Here is a 19,934-nt window from a genome sequence, read left to right as displayed (position 1 = left end):
ACCAGCAGCACCAGCACATGTAAAACAGTCCTTATCTAAAAGCAAGCATTGTTACGATCCAACTGAGATAAACCCTCCATAGTTATCACTCTGTGTTTACAAGAGCTAAAGTAGCATTCGTATGCAGTGGGGGGCTTGGGTGGGACTTGCTGGCATGGATGAGATTTCAGAGATATTCCTCTAACTCAAACCAGCTGTGCCCCAGGGCAATGTGCAACATGCATTACCCATATAATAGCTTCTATTGTGAAAATAGCTTCTATTGTGAAAAGATGGAATCAAAGTATAACTTTCACATAATCTAAGAGGGACACCTGAATGCAGGTATGCACGTAATTTGTGGTTTAGCTTTTTCTGAATTTTAGCACTTTAAAAAATCATCTACGAGGTGCAAGGCTTCTTTAGAAGTTACTAGGCTGTAATCAGGTGAGTGTGTTTAGATTGTCTTTGCCATAATGAAATCGAGCATCTCTGGTTTACTCAGAGCACACAACTCACCAAGCTACTCACATGCAGGTCTCCAGGTAACAAAGGATTTCCTGCAGGTTTCAATGCGGCCCTGCTGCACTGCACCTGAAACAGGCAAACTGAAGCTCTTAGAAAGAAATTCCCAATTGCATATAAACCAAAATTATTTCATTCATGGCTTTAAAAAATCTGAATTCACAAGCAGAAAGTTGAAAGAGACCTTCCTCCTAAAATCCACCGTTGGCTGTGAGAGTTGCCATATGGCTTTTGACAAGCCACAAGGATGAGAAGTCTGTAAACACAAGGCAGTTGTGGCCTGGAGGGGAGATGTATCCATGGGGGGAAACAGAAATCGCTGCAAGAAAAGCGGAAACAGGAAGAAGAAAGTCAGCGTGGAGTCTGACCTCCCCTGCCTTCCTCCAAGCATGCTCAGACACACAAAGCGAGCAGACCTGATGGGACCAGCGGCTACAGGACACCAAACCCATTCTGTGACGGCTTCTGAGGTTTACAGCTGTGCAGCATTCACCATTGGAAGTGGTGCAAAAACTTATTAAAGTGGTTTTGCAAAATTAATTTGTGGGAAAATGCTGTACCTGGATCACAAATACCTATTTTTAGTTCCCCCAGCTCTCTTTCTTGTGGATAGGAGTGGCTTCAGAAAAGTGTTAATTGAAAAAATTATTGAAATCACTATCTTGCTGTAAAGTATTTTTACTTCAATGACCTTAATCAAAATGCAAACAACATTTAACCAAAACTACATATAATCAAAGATATATTTAATCAAAAATGATCTCATCAGCTCTATTTGCTAGGCATTCAACCACTGTAGAGTTATAAGAACATGGGTAATCAAGTGGGTCCCACTTGGGTCAAATTCTGAACTTTGGTTCTTCACAAAGACTTCCAACCCAGCACAAACACAGACACCCCAAAACTGTAAAGCCACTTCACCCACCACAGGGACAGGACATGACAAAAACCTGAATTTTTATCACTTGAAGAATCAACCAAATTAAAATACTCCCACTAGCTATTGCTCACGAGCACTGCAGGGAGGGACGGACATGAGCAAGTTCATTGAACCTAATTAGCCGCACGGTGAATGCTGGTGGTCTCACCCAGGTTTCAGCCACCTCTGAAGGGTGACCATGGCTACCGGTGACAGTGGCCACCCCGGTCCATGGCTGCACTCCCCACACGGCGTGAGTGGTCACCACTGCGACCCCAACTCAATCGCTGATGCCATGCAGCAGGGTCCCCCCCAGGCTGGAACACAGTGCACTGTCATGCTGTCTGTGGCAAGGCACGAAGGAGCCACAGCGGCAAGGAACTCCAGAGGGCAACTTTAGCCCATTTTAGGTTTAGGGGAGGATAGGACTTCTACAAGGCTATGAAACAGAAAAAAAAAAGGAGGAGAAAACTTCAATAAAAATTGAAAAAATATGGGATAGAAAAAAACGCAGTGGCAATGAAACACTCTGTCCTTGCATACTTGCACACAGAGCGATGCTGCAGAACGTCCCTGCCTGTCTGCCTTGGACTGGGGCAGCTTCTAACTGCGGCAGAGTAAAACGTTTTCTGTTAGTGGGACAAAAATGTTCGCTGTACTGAAGCTTAAGGACAAAGCTGGGCAGTGATTTACATGGCAGGATTGTGAAACTGAATTAGTTTTGTGAATTTAGAAGACCACATTGCAGGAGAGGTTTAGAATACCTGCCCTGTCAGCTTAAAATGGTTTAATTTCCTGGGTATCTTTAATGAAACAGCCCCACGAGTTCTTCAATCGGGAGTCCTGGGTTATGTTTCAGACCTGGTGTTTAACCTTTCGGGCAAGTCGCTTGGTATCCCTCTGTTTCTGCTTATCCATCTGTAAAACGAGAACGAACATATTTACCTACCTCGGCAGGGTTTGCTGGGACAGACAGACCGTGGCATTTCCACTCTGGCACTGCAAATAGCGAGGGCAAACTGTTCTTGAGGGACACCGGTACCTGGTAAAGATTTACACGAGTTTACGTGTTACACGTGCACAAGCAAAACTCGGGTATATAAACCCAGGGATCTGTCCCAGCCTGTGCCCAGCTGGGGCTGCGTTCTTCAAACACATCCATCCTTTGTACCCGCTCCCCGGTGTTTATTTACCAGTAACCCTTTCCCCTGGGTGCCGAGGGCACTCTGCCACCAGCCGACAAAGTCCCGTGTGCCCTGCGGAGCCCAGGGAACCAAAGCGGGAGGCCAGGAGGCTCCAGCTCAGCCGTTCGCCCCTCACAGCCCCTGGGAAGCAGTCCTGGGAAGGCAGCAGCACTGCCTGCTCCCAGGTAACGAGAAACAGCCTGGCGGCAGCCAGCCCGGGCTCAACAGGCCCCTCTGCCCGCGCCAGAGCCAGCCATGCATGGCAGCGCGGTCACTGTCCCCAGGAATGGCACTCCCGAGCCACGTGTGTTGGCCCCACAGCACCCGCGATTCGGGACCGTTGGGCACCACGACGGCTGCCAACCCCTGGCCCTTCGCTGGGTTTCGGGCCTTGCCGCACGGGTAAGCTCCATCCACCATCCACCCCTCGCAGGCGCCCAGCCCCACCGGCACCCCCGGGAGAAGGCAGGGTTGGGTCAAACCCCCCACTCCCGCACTGCACCCCCAGAGGCAGGGGCAGGGAGGGGGGTCGCCCCGCCGGTGATCCCCCCTCCCCCCGGCTGCTGCACCCTGCCCAGAGCCCGCTCCCAAAGCTGGGGAGCAGCGGGGAGGGCACAACCTGTGGTGGCGGGGGGCTGGAGTCCCCCCGCTCCCCCCTCGGGGTTCCCCGGTTGCTGCGGGGCGGGCGTCCCCCTCCCCGTCCCGCCGCCGGGCCGCTCTCCCCCAGCCTCCCACCCCGGCTCGGCTCCCCTTCCTCGACGGCACCCGCTTCCCCGCTCCCACCCCCGGCCTGGCGCTGCTGCAGGGCCGGGCAGCCCCGGGGGCGGGGGGCCGGGGCGGGAGGGGCCGCGTGGGGCGGCCCGGCCCGGCCCCGCGGGGGCGGCGGGGCGGAGGAGGAGGAGGGCCGGGGGGCGCCCGGCGGCGCGGAGCCGCTCCCCGGGAGCCGCGGGGAGCTGCGGCGCCTGCGTGGAGCAGCCGGAGCAACAGCTTGCGGCGGCGGCGTGGAGGGGGAGCCCCGTCCCGTCCCGTCCTGTCCCGTCCCGTCCCGCCGGTGCCCGCCGCCCGCCATGGGCCGCCTCCCGCTGTACCTCTGCTGCTGCCTCGGTAACTCCCGCCCCGCTCCCGCCGCCGTCGGGGCACGGCGGGCTGGGCCAGCCCCTGCGGCGCCCGCCGGGGCGGCTCGGGGCGCCCAGCCTGACCGCGCCGCCGCTTCTTTCTCTCATCCCTCTCTCCCTCCGCGGCCGCGCAGCGCTGTGGTCCGCGGCGGCGCAGGAGCCCGAGTACAGCTACGGCTGCGCCGAGGGGAGCTGCTACCCCGCCACCGGCGACCTGCTCATCGGCCGCGCCGCCCGCCTCTCCGCCTCCTCCACCTGCGGCCTCCGCCAGCCCGAGCCCTACTGCATCGTCAGCCACCTCCAGGTGAGCGCCTCGACGGGGAGGGGCGGCACCCCGGGGCACCCCGCCCGGGCGCAGGGCTCGGTCCCCGGCGGCGGGGCTGGGCATCACGTCCCGAAGCGGCCCGGGGTGCGGAGGCGGCGGGGGGCGCACGGCGGCGGGCACCGCCGCGGCTGGTGCGGTGGGATAAGCCCCTGCCTGCGGGCGGTGCGGGCGGTGGTCTCGGGGGGGCACATCCTGCCCCTATGCGGGACCCCCCGCCCCCTCGAAGCAAGCCGGGTCCACGGAACCCCTCGCGGCTTTCGGTTCCCGACCCCCCTTTCCTTAGCGAGGTTAATATGGAGGAATGTGCCGCACTAAGTTCAATTAATACTTGATTTTCAGACTTACCCGGAGCCGTCTAGACAGCTTCCTGATTGAGAGTGGTCTGTAGGACCTGGGTAGTGTTTTGGCCGCTGTTCCCGTAATGTAATTGCATTTGTATGGTCTCCAAGTGAAAGGATGCAAATAAGGTTGTCCCGCACATCTGGTGGAAAACACAAAGCTCGTTACTATTTAAGCCAGAAGCAGCTCACCAGACCTAAAATCTCTGAGACGGAAGGGATGGTGGAGAAGAATAAAATATCAGTTATAAGCGGGACTCTGTTGAACTGAAAGTAAGGGGATAATCTCTGGCCGAATTTACTGCAGAGACAATAGGGCCGGATTCTGGCGCTGGGAAGGAAAACCAGGGGAAGCAGGAGGAGCCCTGCCTGAGGGGCTGTAGCACTTGGCCCATTCGTGCCCTGAGGTTACCAAATCTCACCCCCACCTTTAGTTTTACTGTACTGCTCCATCTGCTAGAGCTAATGCTGGATTTAACGTGGGGTTTAGCTTTGCTGGAACATTTTCGGCGTATGTCAGGATTGTCTGTAACAGGACTTCTTTAATGGCATTAGCATCCCTGGAGGAACAAAACAACAAAGGCACTTTGTTATGTTTTCTTGCCTCAAAAAATGCTGAAGTGGCTTTGTAAAAAGCATTGCTTCAGGAGTTCATGTGTGTCCTTATTACTGATCTCACAGCCCCAGTTCAGCTTTGGGATGTCCCACGTTACTTCTGAACCATAAGGTGGTATTGAAGAAATTGTGTCAGGTTGTGGATGCGGGAAGGTGCCGAGTATCCTCTTAATAACATGGGGCTTGGCCATGCTGAGCACTTTGCAGGATTGAGCCTTCCAGGATTCGAGTTTGGTGGGAGAAGGAGCAAGTCGTGGCATGAGGCGGGGGCTGTGGTGCTGGGGGAGAGGAGCCTGGAGCGGGCAGGGGGACGTCTTCCTTGGGACCCCCACTCTTGCTGTGCCCTTTCCTGGAGGAGTCTCTGGGGGTCTTGGGGGTGAAGCGCTGGGCTTGGGAGGAGCCGCTGAAGCCGCAATCGGTGAAATGGAAAGCCTGTGTGGCGCAGACCTGCCAGCTCTCACATTCTTGGCTGATAAAGCATAGCATTTGTCTCCATAAACCTGCTGGAGGAATGATACCTGTGTAGCTTTTGACAGTGATGTGTTGCTGGTATGCGGGGGCTCCCTCGCTGCAGCGCGACGAGCTCCTCTCCCTCTCCTCTGCCCCCTCCAGTCTACCAAACTCTGAGTTGGTTTGGGCAGGAACCCTCCCTTTTGGTTCGGTTCGCATTCTACCTTGCAATAATTGGAATGTAGTGATTTTAGGAACCAGGACAATGTAAAAATAGCATTGTTTGTAGTAATAGTCATGATGGGCTTTTGTCCTTCTGGTGAAGAAGCGTCCAGCCTTCCCAAGCAGCACATGCCAGACTTGCACCCAACTGGTTTTTTATGGGCACACCTTGTAGTGTGTGCAAACTGGGTTTATGTGCATAGCTTGGGATTGCAATCAAAGGTGAAGATGCAAGGTTTAGGTAGGAGCTTGACAAGCTGGATTCAGAGTAAAGTTAACCCCACACTGAAAGGACCTGGTCACTAAATCACCGATGGACCCTTGATGTGTATTGAGCCTCACCGGAGGTATCCCTAATGCCAAGAACTTACATCTCCAAGATAGCTCCCAAAAGCCAACGTTAATTTCACACAAGTTGTTGAAGATGCAGTTTTGCATGTGTACATTTGTACAGAAGCAATTCAGCGATTTTCTGCAGATGCTGCCTTTGGTTCTGAGCTCTGCTGGAGAATACGCATGCTGGAAGAGATTTCCTGAAACTGCAATGTCGACAGAAAACATACTTCTCCTAAAAATAAAGTTTATTGAATTCCTGGCATATTTTCCAGTTGGCAATTTGCATTAATTCATAAAGGTAAATACACTTATCATTTCAACAAAAAAAATACCTTTGGTGACTCCTGCAGACAAAATGAGTGGAATGTGATATGGATGGAAAATACTCTTATCTGCAGGAAACAACTATTGCACTGCGCATAAAATCAGTAATGCTGATTATTTTGTTGTTCCAGGAGGACAAAAAGTGTTTCATATGTGACTCTGAGGAGCCCTTCCACGATAGTCTCAATCCTGACAGTCATCGCATTGAAAACGTGGTCACCACGTTCGCTCCAAATCGCCTGAAGCTCTGGTGGCAGTCGGAAAATGGTACGGGGGTTTGTCTGGGAGCTGCTTTCCCTCCTTTTGTTTAAGGGTACCTGCAGGCTCGCTGTTATGTCTGGCCTGGTTTGCCCTGTGATCATGCTGTTCGAGGAGGGCTGAGTAAAACTGGCTCCTTTTGTGTGCCCCGGAGCAGTCCTTAATGCATAACGAAGTGTTGGAAAGAGCTGTCCCACAAGAATCCTTTCCTAAAGAGAAGTTTCCCACACTGGCTCCAGATCCCCCTCATGTTTGGGCAGCGGGAGCAGAGCAGTCCTCCGGCAGTAAATATCCCGGGGCGGCAGTGCCAAGGAAGCACCCCAGGGCTGCCACGAGCCCCTGGGCTGCACCGCAGGGCTTCCCCGCGCCCCTGGGCTGGAGGGAGGGTGTGGAAGGAGGAGGTTTGGGCGCAGAGCCAGGGGCCACCGTCCTGCCTGCAGACCTCCCGCTTCCCTGCCCTCCTACCCCAGGAGAGCAAAGCGGGGGACATCTCCTACCCTGCAAACTGCCTTCCCCCTCCTGGGCTCTCTGAATTCCTGCTTCCATATGCCAGACACTAAAATGAACACCAGAAACAGGCCAGCTAGTTAAAAAAAAAATTGCATGTTAGTTTGGTGGCTTTTTTTCTTTTTTTTTTTACTCTTCCTCTGCCCTTTTTACTTTTATGGTTATGCTTTTGGCATGCCTTCATACACAAAACAAGGCATTGAGGTTTTTCAAACACCAGTCCTACCCTGAAGCCTTAAAGCCAGCTGGACAGGATGGGACTTCTGCAAATGCATTGTCAGTAGCTGCCTTACTGTATATTAAAATAAAATGGTAATATTTGTAACATTTCTGCTGCCTGGTAATGAAAGGTTTTCACTAAATCCATTTAACCATTTAGATCAGACTAGCAAGCTGCTTGTCTCCAGCAGCTCTCTTCTAGCATTCCAAATAATTCATGTTTTTTGCAACAGGCTTGGCAGCATTCACACAGAAAAGTTCTTAGCTCATAAGGTCATGAAAATGTCCTTCAACAATAAAAAACAAATGATTCTTTCTGTCCAATTCATGTTTTCTTCTATCCAGGCATACAGCAGAAGGGACCATTGCTGCATGCTGCACGTAAAGTTACAGCTGGCCGAAAATTCAAGCGCTTTGTTGGTTTATTATCTTCATTTCTTACCCTTTCTCCTCTCTGTAAATCTTGATTTTTTTTTTTTTAAATTTCTAACTACAGTATAATTAGTATCCAGCTGTTTTGAGAGGTCTTTTCACATGACAAAATAATGTTTGTAACTGTTTTTCTTCCTTTCTGTGTAGAGTCCTTGGCTGTAGGTAGTCGTACAACAGAGTTTGGAAAACCTTTTGCTTGCCACTGGTTTCCTAGCCCTAATGGTTGCAAAGCATGGCTGTGATAGTTGCTTTAGGAGTATTTCAAAACCAGGTTGTAAAGGAACTGCTCCTGCATCCGGATGGACAGGAGAGTCCAGAGTGAGTGAAGAAAGGTGGGAAACGGCCCTCACCAGCCATCGGTGAGATTCGGGGTGTTAGGGCTGCAGAAGCTCGCGGCTCTGTTGCCAGATGGGCTGCAGTGTGTGAGGACAGCCTGGGGTCACCACGCAGATCTGGGCTCAGCATCCTCAGTCATACCAGCCACTGGGCACTTTGGTGCCAGGATCCAGCCCATAGCAGTCCCCATCCTTACCCTGTATCTGGTGATGTTAGTCATGTTATGCAGTCTAAAATAATGGCAGTGCAGGCTCATGCTTTGGGTGCAACGTGTTTGGTGCAGATGATGCACAGGAATCCCAAGTGCGATACACTCTTCAGCAGGTCCTTGGTGTCTCCCCCGTACCTCAGTAATGCGCTAACCCTCATGTCCCTTTTTGACAACAGAGCCAAGTGGCAAAGAAAAGAGTCCCTGTGTCACGGGAGCGAAGAGCTTTGGCTGATGGGTGTCCTTGTGTGGTACACAGTTTCTTTTCTCTGCCCCTGCAGGTTTGGAAAATGTGACTATCCAGCTGAACCTGGAGGCCGAGTTTCATTTCACTCATCTCATTATGACCTTCAAGGTAAGGAACCACAGCCTTACCCCAAACCCCAAAACACAAGGAAATAAGAGATCTCGTAGTCCTTCACATCTATTTGATCTTTGGGATTTGGGCTTTGTCTGAGCTGTTTTGCCTGATTTTTTTAGAGCTGTCAAGCACTATTAACTCCTGCTGAAGTCGTGCAGGAAGGCTCAGTTGTGACTTGTGGCATGAGTTGTGTTTGAACTCCAATGAGGCTGCAGAAGGAGTCATGCTGAAGCTGGGGTTTGTGTTGGTGTCTCTGGTAGTTGTGTTCTAGAAGATCATTAGCTAAATCATATAGTAGCAAGGATTTTTCTTCTTAAAAAAAAATTGGCCATGGTATCGGTTTTCATTTGGCAAAGGGAAAGGTCTTCAGGAAGAAGGAACATCTGTACACAAAGTGTCTTTGTTTCTTTACAAACAGATGTCTTGGAATAGCAGATTATGTCCCGTACATCCTAAATCGCAGGCAAGCACTAGTGGCAACCTTCAGCTGAGGTTTCAGGGGCTGCAGTTCCTGCAGGGCTAAATCCCTGCTCTTCGCATGTAGACAAATTAATCTCCTGATTTTCACCCATCGGCTCTCTAGGAGAGCTGGTTCCTCTTTCCTGCGGCGTTGGCTTGGGTTCCTCACCCTGCCCCACGGTGGTGACTGAGGTAGGAGGTGGTCCTTTCTGCTGGCCCCCAGCAGCGAGGGACCCCCGAGAGATCCCTGACCTGATGCGAGTGCTGCGGCCTTCACGCCCCGGTGCCGCTGGGCTTGGTCTGCTGTCAGGAGGGGGAAGGATAGTTTTAATGATGATTTGTTGACTTTGTGCAGTAGACACTTGAGCTGCCTTACCTCTGGGTTGCTACATTTTTTGTTGGGTGAGATACCAGTTTGTAAGTTGGGTGATATTTTCAGCTGGGAAGCAGGAAGAAAATTTCTTTCCAGCTGTGACTGAATGCTTTTGTGCTTGGCTCTTGGAGGGCCTCTTCTGAATACGTAAAACTGATGAAGAGACTGTTGGAGTTTCTTAGAAGGTGCAAGCCAGGTGTTAAATTAATATCTGCTTTTTGAAATGCAGCTCATAAATTGAAACATGAGATTTTTAGGTCAGAGGGATTAAAAATCTTTTACAAATCTCGTTAGCTAGTTGTTCTGGAGTGGAATACATGGAGGTGAGAAGGATGGTGGTTTGTGTGAAGCGAATGCAGCCTGCCACAGCCTGGGCAAGGCCAGCTGGAGTGGGGTCACTGGGACTGGGGGAGTCGAACGCAGCGAGAGGGGATGAAGCTGAACCTCTCAATCTCCTTAAAGAAGAAGGTTTTCTTAATGCAGCACAGAGGACAGCTGGCACTGGGCGGCAGAGATGCTGCGAAAGGTAGCGTGGTCAGACAAAGAGAGGTGGGCAATCCCAGGGCTTTTCTGAGCATCAGAGATAAGTGCTCAGCAAGGACTTCTGGGCCTCAGAGCTGGAGGGGAAGCACTGGAAGTGGCCTTCCGGTCCCCAGGGCGGGAGAGGAGGCCCATTAGGTCCTTTGCAGATTAGGCAAGGAGGTACAGCAAAGGCGGCTGTGCTGCTTTCCACAAGCAGTGGAAAAAAGCCTTTTGTCTCCCTAAAGCCCTGCTTTAACCCCCAGTTTTAAGAAAGGATTTGGAATCCAAAAAACTTACAGGTTTGCTTATTTATTGTGTGTTGAAGCGCTTGGCCACTGAGTGCCGTCTTTTTTAAAATGGGTAGTCTGTGGTTTGATGTGTGGTGTTTCAAAGGTCTGCCTCTGAGCAGAAAGTGGGATATCAGGAGAAAAATATTTCCGATATTTACAAATATTGGAAATAGTCAGTGCATGGAGAGAGATTAAAATCCAGTCATGTGGATTGCTCACACTTAAAAGCGCTCCTTGGAAATGCAAGTAATAATTAATTGAATAAAATCTCTTTTGGTTTTCTTACCATTAGACATTCCGTCCTGCTGCAATGTTGATAGAAAGATCATCTGATTTTGGAAAAACTTGGCAAGTATATAGATATTTTGCATATGACTGTGAGAGCTCATTTCCTGGGATTTCAACTGGACCCATGAAGAAAGTGGATGATATAATTTGTGATTCCCGATACTCCGACATTGAACCTTCAACAGAGGGAGAGGTCAGAGGGTTTTTTTCCCCAATATGTTTATTGTATATACTTTTTCCATACAAATTCAGATTATCTTATTTTTAAAGTTGAACCTTTCGCTGTACCATTTTTCCTCCAGGTAATATATCGTGTTTTAGATCCTGCTTTTCGAATTGAAGATCCGTACAGTCCAAGGATTCAAAGTATGTATGCAGTTACCTTCCAGGCCCATTTGAGAGCATTTCTGTACTGATTTGCTTACAAAAAAACAGTAAGCCACAAATAAAGCCATGCATTAGTCCTGATAACAGTTTTGAAGTCATATGAATACGTTTGTGGTATGGCTTCTTTTCCTGACTCAGACAGTGACATGCTGGGCAATAACGATCAGTGTTGCCAACTCGATTGTTCTTACGCATATCATTGTAGTTGGTCCTTTTCTTAATTGATCAGGGATTTATTTTCATTAAAGACCCCCTTTCCCCAAAATACATACAGTTGCCGAGAGAAACCGTGGAATGTGATCCCATAATTGTACAGTATTCAGAAAGCAAAGAAACAGAACTACAAAGGTACTTATATAATTTTGCATTTCTAGGTAAAATCAGGGGGGTCGTGTTTTATTTTTTAGAACATCTGAGTCATGACTTTAGAATTGTTGGCCTTGGTAGAACTGCGTGGCTGTACCACACAGATGTGGTCATAAAACACAAATGACTGTAGTGTTCATGCGCGGTCTTGACAATCCAGGAATGCAAAGGTGGAGAGATCTGTTGCTGAGTGTGGCTTAAAGAGAAACCTCGTGGGGCATTTGGCCTGAGCAGGGAACTGCAGTGTTTGGCCTTAAACTTGACCTCTGATTTAATACGCATTCTCAGTTTCGGTTTGTGTCATTGAATGTAAAGTTAACTGGAGCAGAAGAAAGTATCTGAAGTAGAAGAGTGTCTGCTAGTTCCTGTATCAGTTGAATGTTTTTTTAACCAATGTTTTAAAGGAGAAACTCTGCTTTCATGGGCTTGAAGTGCTTTTTCAAGCTTAGTTTCAAGGCTATAATAAATTACACAGGATTAATAATATCAATGTGAACATGTAGACTGAATTGATTACTGCAATTTTGTCTTCCCATAGATTATCCCTCGAGAACTTCTCGTTTGTATTTGGTCAGTGATGGGGTGTTGCTTCTTTCAGCAAAACATAACTAAATACATTTGCTAGGAAAGTTGGCCTTATAAGAAAGAAGAATATATTTGTGGCTTGTTTCCAACTAAGATTTTTTCCAAAAAAGCTTGTAACTGTTAAAGCTCCTGGTCCACTTGTTGGCAGTTCCTCAATGTCAGGTCCCTGCCCTTCTTATGTTTTAAACCCCCAAAGAACCAATGTCTCCTTGGTGGTACTGTTGCACATGCTTGTCATGTTTGTGTTTGTGCCTGTGCATGCCTAGAATAAAATAGATTAGTATTTTTAATTAAGCTTAAACTAACTTAGATGGTGATCAACCTGTAGAAAAATAATGTAATTTTTAAAGTTTTGGAGTATGAAGGGATGCGCTGCATAGTATGCAAGTGCTGAAATTAAATCTGATCTAATCTGCCCATAGGAAGTGTGTGCTTGGGAAGTCACTCCTGGCTTCCTCCCATTCAATGCAATATCTGGTAAATAATTCCAAAACGGAGGGTTTTTTTGGTGTCCCCTGCAGACCTATTAAAGATCACAAACCTGAGAGTCAAGTTCATCAAGCTGCACACGCTGGGAGATAATCTCTTGGACTCGAGGATGGAGATCAGAGAGAAGTACTACTATGCCATCTACGACATGGTGGTTCGCGGGAACTGTTTCTGCTACGGACACGCCAGTGAGTGTGCGCCAGTGGATGGCTTTAATGAAGAAGTGGAAGGAATGGTAAATATTCACACTTTTCTGCATAAAGCTGTTCCTGACTCTGCCTCTTTTAAGAAATTTAAACACACATTTAAAGATGATATCTGCCCCTCCCCACTCCCCCTCCTTAATTTTCAAACAAGAAAACCATTAAAACTATTCCTCCTCAGCAAACATATCTGTCATTATTGGTGTTAATCAAGCACAGAGAGCTCAGATTAGGTGAAAACTGTTTTAGCATTCCTTTTCTAATTATGTTAAAGAGCTGATGAAATTAAAAGGCAGGAATGCAGAAAGAGAGTGTAACCGCATGGGGCCAGAGGCATGTGGGTCGACTTGATTGCCCTAAAATTGAAGCAAATAGAGTCATCAAAGGATGAAACATCTTTGTGACTCAAACATGACCTGCATTTGTATCAGTCGTTATCAGCTGAGAAATGGAGACGGCAGCCCTAACTAACAGCAGGCTCTGAAGGAAAAGCCTGCTGCCTGCGTTGTATGTTGCTGCACGAGTGCCATATCCCTTCTGGGTTCTGGTTTTCCCCATGATTTTTGCCTGACAAGCAGTAATAGCACCCCTGTTAATGAGTAAGTTATTAACTGGATGAAAACGTGGAGGCATACAGGGAGGTTGTGTAGGTTGCCCCAGGGCCTGCGGGATGCCGGGGAGCGGGTATGCTCCATTGCCCTGCGCTTCCCATGAGTGTCTCCACCCAAGCAGCAGCAAGACTGGCTTTGACTTTAAAATCATGGCTCCAGTGCTGGTAGTCCCCGTCATCTAAGGCAGTGGCTGTCACACAATCACTGTTGGTTGGCTTAGTGCTTGTTCTGTGCATGTTGAAGGCAGAGTCTGGGGTTGATGGATAAAACCCGTCCAAACCTTCTGTTATCTTTGCTTTGAGAACCAAGGTAGGGCTGGAAAGAAGGCGCTGGGCTACTGACATGCTGATATAACTAGATGCATGTTAATAGCTAATTAACAGCTAATAAACAGCTAACTTTTAGGTCCAAGAGGCTTTTGTGATTATTTAGGTGGAACTGTGCTCTCCTTGTTCATGCCTGAAAGCATTTATTCAGGCATTAGTTCCGGTAAGGAAAGGACAAATTTATATGAGGACGTTCTTGCCTTGACAGGTAAAGGACACTGCTGTGGCCCTTTATGTCCTCTTACACCCAGTTATGTGCATTAAAGTTTCCAAAAGTATATCCATTATGTACTATCTATATTAATTGGAGCATGGGGGTTTTTCTTCCCCTTCCTCTTTTATAACCAACTATATTCCTCTCTTTTTTTTCTTTTTTTAATGACAGGTCCATGGGCACTGCATGTGCAGACATAATACCAAAGGGTTAAACTGTGAGCAGTGTTTGGATTTCTACCATGACTTACCCTGGCGACCTGCTGAAGGCCGCAATAGTAACGCATGCAAAAGTGAGTTTGAGTAAAATGCAGGTGTGGAGTCTGGTGTGAGTGTTACATGCTGTTACTTGGGAACTTGTGACAATATAGAAAGTTCTGCATGTTCTTTGGTTGACGTTGGTGTGTCTTTTCTGCAAACTTGCATCTCCCCTGGGACCAGACTCTTACTTTGCTTTGTCTTTGTCACAGAGTGCAACTGCAATGGCCACTCCAGCCAGTGCCACTTTGACATGGCTGTGTACATGACAACGGGGAATACCAGCGGGGGAGTGTGTGACGACTGCCAGCACAACACCGTAGGACGCAACTGCGAGCAGTGCAAGCCCTTCTACTTCCAGCACCCGGAGAGAGATCTGCGGGACCCCGACGTCTGTGAGCGTAAGTGCAGCCCCGCTCCTCGGGGTGGGAATGGCCGTGGCATCCTGGCTGTGGCCCTCCAGGGCTTTCCCTGGAGAATTTAGGATTTACTGGCCTTCTTTTGGCCAGTGTCATGCTCCTGAACAAAGATCCTTGAGGGAAGGTGGTTGTCTTGGAGGTCTTGAGCGAGCCTGGCTGGGTTTTGTTTTCTCTTTGAGAATCTGGAAATTTATCTGGTCATTACATGTTCAACTCATGTTATGTCTAATACTTGCAGGAATGATACACTCTGGCTACACAGCAGCTGAGTTTAAATAATTCAGTGTGAGGCTTAGCCTTTTCTTTCATAGCAGTTAATAAGACACGCGCGATGCTTCCTTCTTAGCTTGCAACTGTGACCCAGCTGGCTCCCAAAATGGTGGCATCTGCGATCGCTACACTGATTTCTCCACTGGCCTCATTGCCGGACAATGCCGTTGTAAATTATTTGTTGAAGGGGAGCGTTGTGACCTCTGCAAAGAAGGTTTCTATGGCCTGAGTGCCGATGACCCAGCGGGTTGTCAGCGTGAGTAAAAACATATGTTCCTTTATGTGCGATCAAAAGGTCTTTGAGGAGCTGCTAGAGCTGGGAGAAGTTGGTTTGTAGGGTGGTTTTTTTTCCCCTTTGTTTCATGTTTTTGCTAAAGGAAAAACATTCTTGTAGATTTGCCGTAGCTTGGAGTCCACCCGCCCTTAAAACTCAGTTCCCCAGCTGATTCTCCTTGTGCATTCAGTGGAAGTAGCAGAATCCTCCTTCTTTATTTTTAATTATAAGTCTCTAAGCCAGGGAAGTTTTACTGGGATGTGTGGTGGGCAAAGTGTGCAATTAATCTCTGTCCTGGGAAACTTAGGGGAAGCTTTAATGTAAGTATTTAAGTTGGATACTGTCTAAAATGTAACTCCAATCCTGTGTTTTGGTCTGCCTATTTGTATTTCCCAATCTAGCTTGTGCGTGTAATCCTCTGGGTACCCATCCCGGCGGGAATCCTTGTGATTCGGAGACAGGAAACTGCTATTGTAAGCGCCTGGTGACAGGAAAGCAGTGCAATCAGTGCCTGGTAAGTAGCTTACCATAAAATAAATGAGAAGACACCGGTGTGAGGAAGGCTGGCGTGCAGAAAGCACAGAGCAAGGTGCTGGCTGCCATCTCTGACTGCCTGCGAGCAGGCGCCCGGCGTTCAGGCTGGAGCAGGCGCCTCAGGATGTCAGGAGCTGTGGAGCAGACTGTGTTACAGGGAACTGGGAGGCACGTCAAGGCAGACAAGAGCATCTGGAAATTAATTCCCGGGACCACAAGGAGTGAGACATTAGGATACCTGTTGCAGTTGCTCTCTGAATATGAGGGATCTGGGGTAGTTCTGCTGGAGCCCTCACAAGGCTCCATCCTCGAAAGACAAAATGTTTCAGAGAAACAGTGTTACCAAAAAAATTGCTTTCTATACAGGCCATTATTTTAGGCAGGGATTATTTTGTACGCATACATTTCCATATAGTGTTATTTGTGCTGGAGTGTTATAGAAACACTGTCAGATAACTGAATGTATTTGTATAAACACTGACAAGCTCTCTTATCTGACAGTGGACTACATGGAAAAGCTAAACAAATCTGTCTGTGTCTGCTGAGCAAGTTGTGGAGTAGCAGCCCTGCAAGGGCAGTGCTCCATGCAAAGCCCTGCCACCCCATGCGCTGCTCTCCGCTGCGGTGTTATATACTGGGCTGTGATTTTCCAAGCCCTTTGTGGGTTGGGAGCCCATACTGGTGTAAATGATGCAGTAGGAATGAGGTCTCTGAGCTGGGGTCCTCCTGAATCTTGCTTTTAAAACTAGGCGGAGAGATGTGTTTTTTTTTTCGCAAGCCTCTGAGTGACCGACTGAACAAGGTGGAGGAGAGCAGGCGAGGAGATTGTGTTGGTGGTTGTAGGTCTACCCCCACAACCAGGGGAGCAGGATTCATGGTTTGGGAGGGCAGGCTGGGGTGGCTTATGCCGAGTATTTCAAAATATACCTTTGGGGTAGATGGGGTTAAATCGGCACCGGGTTACAGCGCCGGTGATGTTTCCTCCTGCAGCCTGAGCACTGGGGCCTGAGCAATGACATGGATGGATGTCGGCCATGCGACTGCGACCAGGGAGGAGCGTTGAACAACAAGTGAGTATCAGCCCGGTTACTCTCCTGTAATCATTCACCTCGGCGAGTTTCGCTTCATTTGCAACCACAACATGGGGGCTCAATGTGCTCTGGAGGGGGACGTTTGGGACCGTGTTTCTGCTCTGGTGTGCAGAAGGTGGCAGGTCTGGATTGCAGCACGGGGTGACAGAGGTATCCATGTCTTTTCCGTGCTGAGCAGCCTCCATTTGTGCCACTGATGCAGATGAACACATGAAACTTTTTAGTGTAGCTCTGCCTTTGGTCAGCCAGGGTAGGAGCCAGCCGTGGGTTGAGCTCTGCCTTGGCTGTAACCCGGTGTGTGGTCTGTGTCAAAGCTTTGCTGTCACAGGATCAAAGCAGGAATTAGGTAGTGACATGGGAAGTCGGGCTGGCTCTTTGGCCAGTCTGTCTGTCCACCAGCTCTGGGGGAAGCGCGCTAGCTGCATGGTCCTGTTGTGTTGCCCCAGCGGTGTGCTGCGTGGGGTGGGATGTGGGCCTGGAAGTGCCCATTGGGGAGGTGGAGATTTTTCAGAGGAAAGCGTAGGTTTTGAAGATGCATCCATCAGTAAGAGCATGGAATGCCCTGGCTTAAATGCCTAGTCAGAGAGGTGCTGGGTAGCCAGACCACTCCTCCAACCAGAGCAGTTTTCTGTGCATTAGGTGCATGTCGGACACCAGGCTTTTCAACAGCAGCACGTTCCTTCACTCTTTTTTTTTTTTCCTTCCCTCCACAAACCCTTTGAAATGTCCTGCTTTAGTCTGAAGCTGCAGAAGTTTCCCAAGGGGGTGGATGAACTCTTTCCCACTGGAGCCCGCAGGACCAAACCGGGGGAGTTTGGGACTGGTCCCGGTGTGACTTGTGTAGGTCGTCGCAGACTGTGGACACCCCATCTGCGGCAGGGATTGCCGTGGGAATGTCCCACGGGCTGTCTCTCCCCTCCGCTCCCAAGTGAATTATTACCCCTTGGCAGACAGTGGCGTGGTCGTTAATGATTATTAACTCCGCCATGCTCGTTCCCTGCATGCGGATCGGTTACGCCGCACAGCTCGTAACGGCTCCCCTGGTGCAGCTGCTTCCAGGGGTTTGGGGTATGGCTTGGCCATGCCTGAGCAAGGCTTTGCAGCCTGTTTCCCATGCGCTGAGCCCAGTGATTGCAAAACCACGTAGGGAGGGAGCAGCTGTGCTTTCCTCTGGCCGCAGGAGAGCCGCGAAGCCTGGCTCTGGCTCCCAGCTTCGCTCTGTAACATCGGCGGGAAGGGGGAGCTTCGCCCTCCCCAGGGCTCCTCTCCTCTGCTGCTGAATTGCTGCCGCCTGGCTCCTGTTCAGGGTGTGGGGTGCAGCGCCTGGGGCTTTCATCCCCACGCTGTAACCCAGGCAGTGGAGTCATCCCCATCCCCGGAGGGGAAACTTCCCAGCTCCCTTTCTGAGGCAGCTAGGGCACTTCTGGCATCTTGAAGTGAGCATTTAAATGAATCTCTGCAATTTCAAAAATTGTTTCAGTTAAAAATTACTCTTAGAACGTGAGCCTGAAAAGGCTGGAGATTTTCCATGGAAACCAGAGGGGTTTGACTTTAGAAAATGTTTCTAAATTCAACTGGAATTTAAAGAAAGGGCTGTCTTTTGGTGGACCAAAAAACCTTCCTATGAAAAAGTGTGACCGGGTGCATGCAAAAATACAACCTGCCCAAGGGTTCTTTATAATGCAGGGCAGACTCTGGGGGCAATAAAACCACCAAAAGGCAGTTTGGGTTAGAGCTGTATTTGCAAAAGAAAATGGCTCGTTGTGAAGGAAGTGGAGCTGCTGTATGTCACCCTGAACCAGACCTTCTGCATTCCCCAGTGATGGCTCTGTCCCACGTCTTTGGCTGTGTCTGTCCTACTTTAAAGCAGCCGGGTATGGTTTTCCCCTCTGTGTAGCTGCTGGTGGGTGACCTCTTAGGATGTGCTTTGCATCATACAAGAGCAGCTTGACGTCCTGGGGCATGCAAGGTCGTGCGTGTTCTTGCTTTGCCTGGGCCCGTACAAACAGACACGCTGCTTGCATGGCCTGCAAGCCTGGAGCCAAAGGCTGCCCTCGGCTTGCAGGACAGACATGCCTCTTGGCTACGTCTGTGGTAGCAAGTGAAGCTCTCCCAGGACTGCTGTCTGGCCCTGGGGAACAGCCTGCATCCAAGCGTGAAATCCTCTAGCCATCCAAACAGAGGAAACCGCATGCAAAGTGCCTACTGGAAATGGCCCCTGGCCTGTGCTTGCTCCCAGCCTGAGCCTAGGAGTTGTTTGGGAGAATGAGAGTTGGGTTGAGCCAAGACTGCGCCCAGGACCGTGCTGCCATTTTAGAAGCTGCAGATGGTCCAGCTGCAGAGCCCGAGAACATCTCGTGTCTAGACGCAGCTGTGTCCAGCAGCGCTTCTCCTCCTGTGTCACTTAAAACGTCAAAGCAGGAGATAGCTCTAGCACTGTCTCGGCATAGCCAAGATGTGTTGTAAATTCATTGCTCTTCCTTTTTAGCTGCTCAAGTGAATCTGGCCAGTGTGAATGCCGGCCCCACATGTTTGGACGTCAGTGCAACCAGGTGGAGCCTGGCTATTACTTCATTTCGCTCGATCATTACATCTACGAAGCAGAGGAAGCCAGCTTGGGTCCTGTGAGTAGCAGTTTTAGTGGGCTGGTCTGTCTGGACAGCTGTGGGAAAGTTGTTTCACCGTGTGGGTGTTGGAAGCACCTGTTTTATACCCTGAGTGTTTTGCAATTAAAATGTGGAAAACACAAAACTGAATTGTATCAGAAAACCATCAGTCTGTAGCTCTTGGATCTTAGTAACGATAAATAATGTAGTAATTCAGGGGGGAAACTGCCATTTTTCTTTTAAAACCTGTTTCTTTGATCATGACTGTACAGTTTGTTTCCTGTCAGCATCCCTCTGTACCCCACTGCACACAGACCCGCCGCACCCACGTCTCCTTCACCTCTTATCTCAAGAGCGGTGGGACACCGACACTGGCTCTTCTCTTTGGTGGCACTGAAACTGGGAGGGAACAAAGCACACATTTAAGCACGTTGCCGCGGCTTTTAGGGTTTCTGTACATCAGTAACATTTCTTTTATTAATTACTAAAACCATAGTTGATTGTGCAAAAAACTGTTTTTGTAAGTGAGGTTGCCTCTAGCTTGTTTTGCCCCCTGGCATGGTACATCAGGGTCTCTGGCTCTTTCCGTTCACCACTGCACAGCGTTGCTTTTGATTCATTAACAGGAGCTAGGTGATTACATCCTTTATTTTTGCCTCCAGCAAGGAGTCAGGGAGGTGAGATAATGGTTTCTCTAAAGCAGCATATCCTTGTCTG

The 19,934-nt window shown here is 49.4% G+C and overlaps 1 protein-coding gene and 1 long non-coding RNA gene across 3 annotated transcripts in view; one reads left to right on the top strand and one right to left on the bottom strand.

The window, feature by feature from the left end:
* Nucleotides 1-4,454, bottom strand: part of LOC142405005 (uncharacterized) — a 31,893-nt gene extending 27,439 nt beyond the window's left edge. Inside the window, exons 1-3 of one of the 2 annotated variants that reach the window (XR_012774030.1) lie at nt 4,393-4,454; nt 2,373-2,465; nt 499-573 (exon numbers count right to left, since the gene is read on the bottom strand). This is a non-coding gene — a long non-coding RNA (uncharacterized LOC142405005). Of the gene's footprint in view, nt 1-498; nt 574-2,372; nt 2,466-3,226; nt 3,308-4,392 lie in introns of those variants that run through there. The other variant, XR_012774028.1, reaches the window with a different exon arrangement.
* Nucleotides 3,507-19,934, top strand: part of LAMB1 (laminin subunit beta 1) — a 44,651-nt gene continuing 28,223 nt past the window's right edge. Inside the window, exons 1-13 of the mRNA XM_075491856.1 lie at nt 3,507-3,711; nt 3,857-4,026; nt 6,464-6,599; nt 8,574-8,647; nt 10,590-10,778; nt 10,888-10,951; nt 12,445-12,647; nt 13,938-14,058; nt 14,236-14,424; nt 14,789-14,968; nt 15,388-15,500; nt 16,511-16,590; nt 19,100-19,235. Of these exons, the coding sequence (XP_075347971.1) occupies nt 3,675-3,711; nt 3,857-4,026; nt 6,464-6,599; nt 8,574-8,647; nt 10,590-10,778; nt 10,888-10,951; nt 12,445-12,647; nt 13,938-14,058; nt 14,236-14,424; nt 14,789-14,968; nt 15,388-15,500; nt 16,511-16,590; nt 19,100-19,235 (1,692 nt within the window). The 5' untranslated portion in view covers nt 3,507-3,674. The remainder of the gene's footprint in view (nt 3,712-3,856; nt 4,027-6,463; nt 6,600-8,573; nt 8,648-10,589; nt 10,779-10,887; nt 10,952-12,444; nt 12,648-13,937; nt 14,059-14,235; nt 14,425-14,788; nt 14,969-15,387; nt 15,501-16,510; nt 16,591-19,099; nt 19,236-19,934) is intronic.

This window comes from Mycteria americana, chromosome 1 (genome assembly GCF_035582795.1).
Source record: "Mycteria americana isolate JAX WOST 10 ecotype Jacksonville Zoo and Gardens chromosome 1, USCA_MyAme_1.0, whole genome shotgun sequence".
NCBI classification, from domain to species: Eukaryota; Metazoa; Chordata; class Aves; order Ciconiiformes; family Ciconiidae; genus Mycteria; species Mycteria americana.
This window is presented reverse-complemented; position numbering and strand designations above follow the sequence as displayed.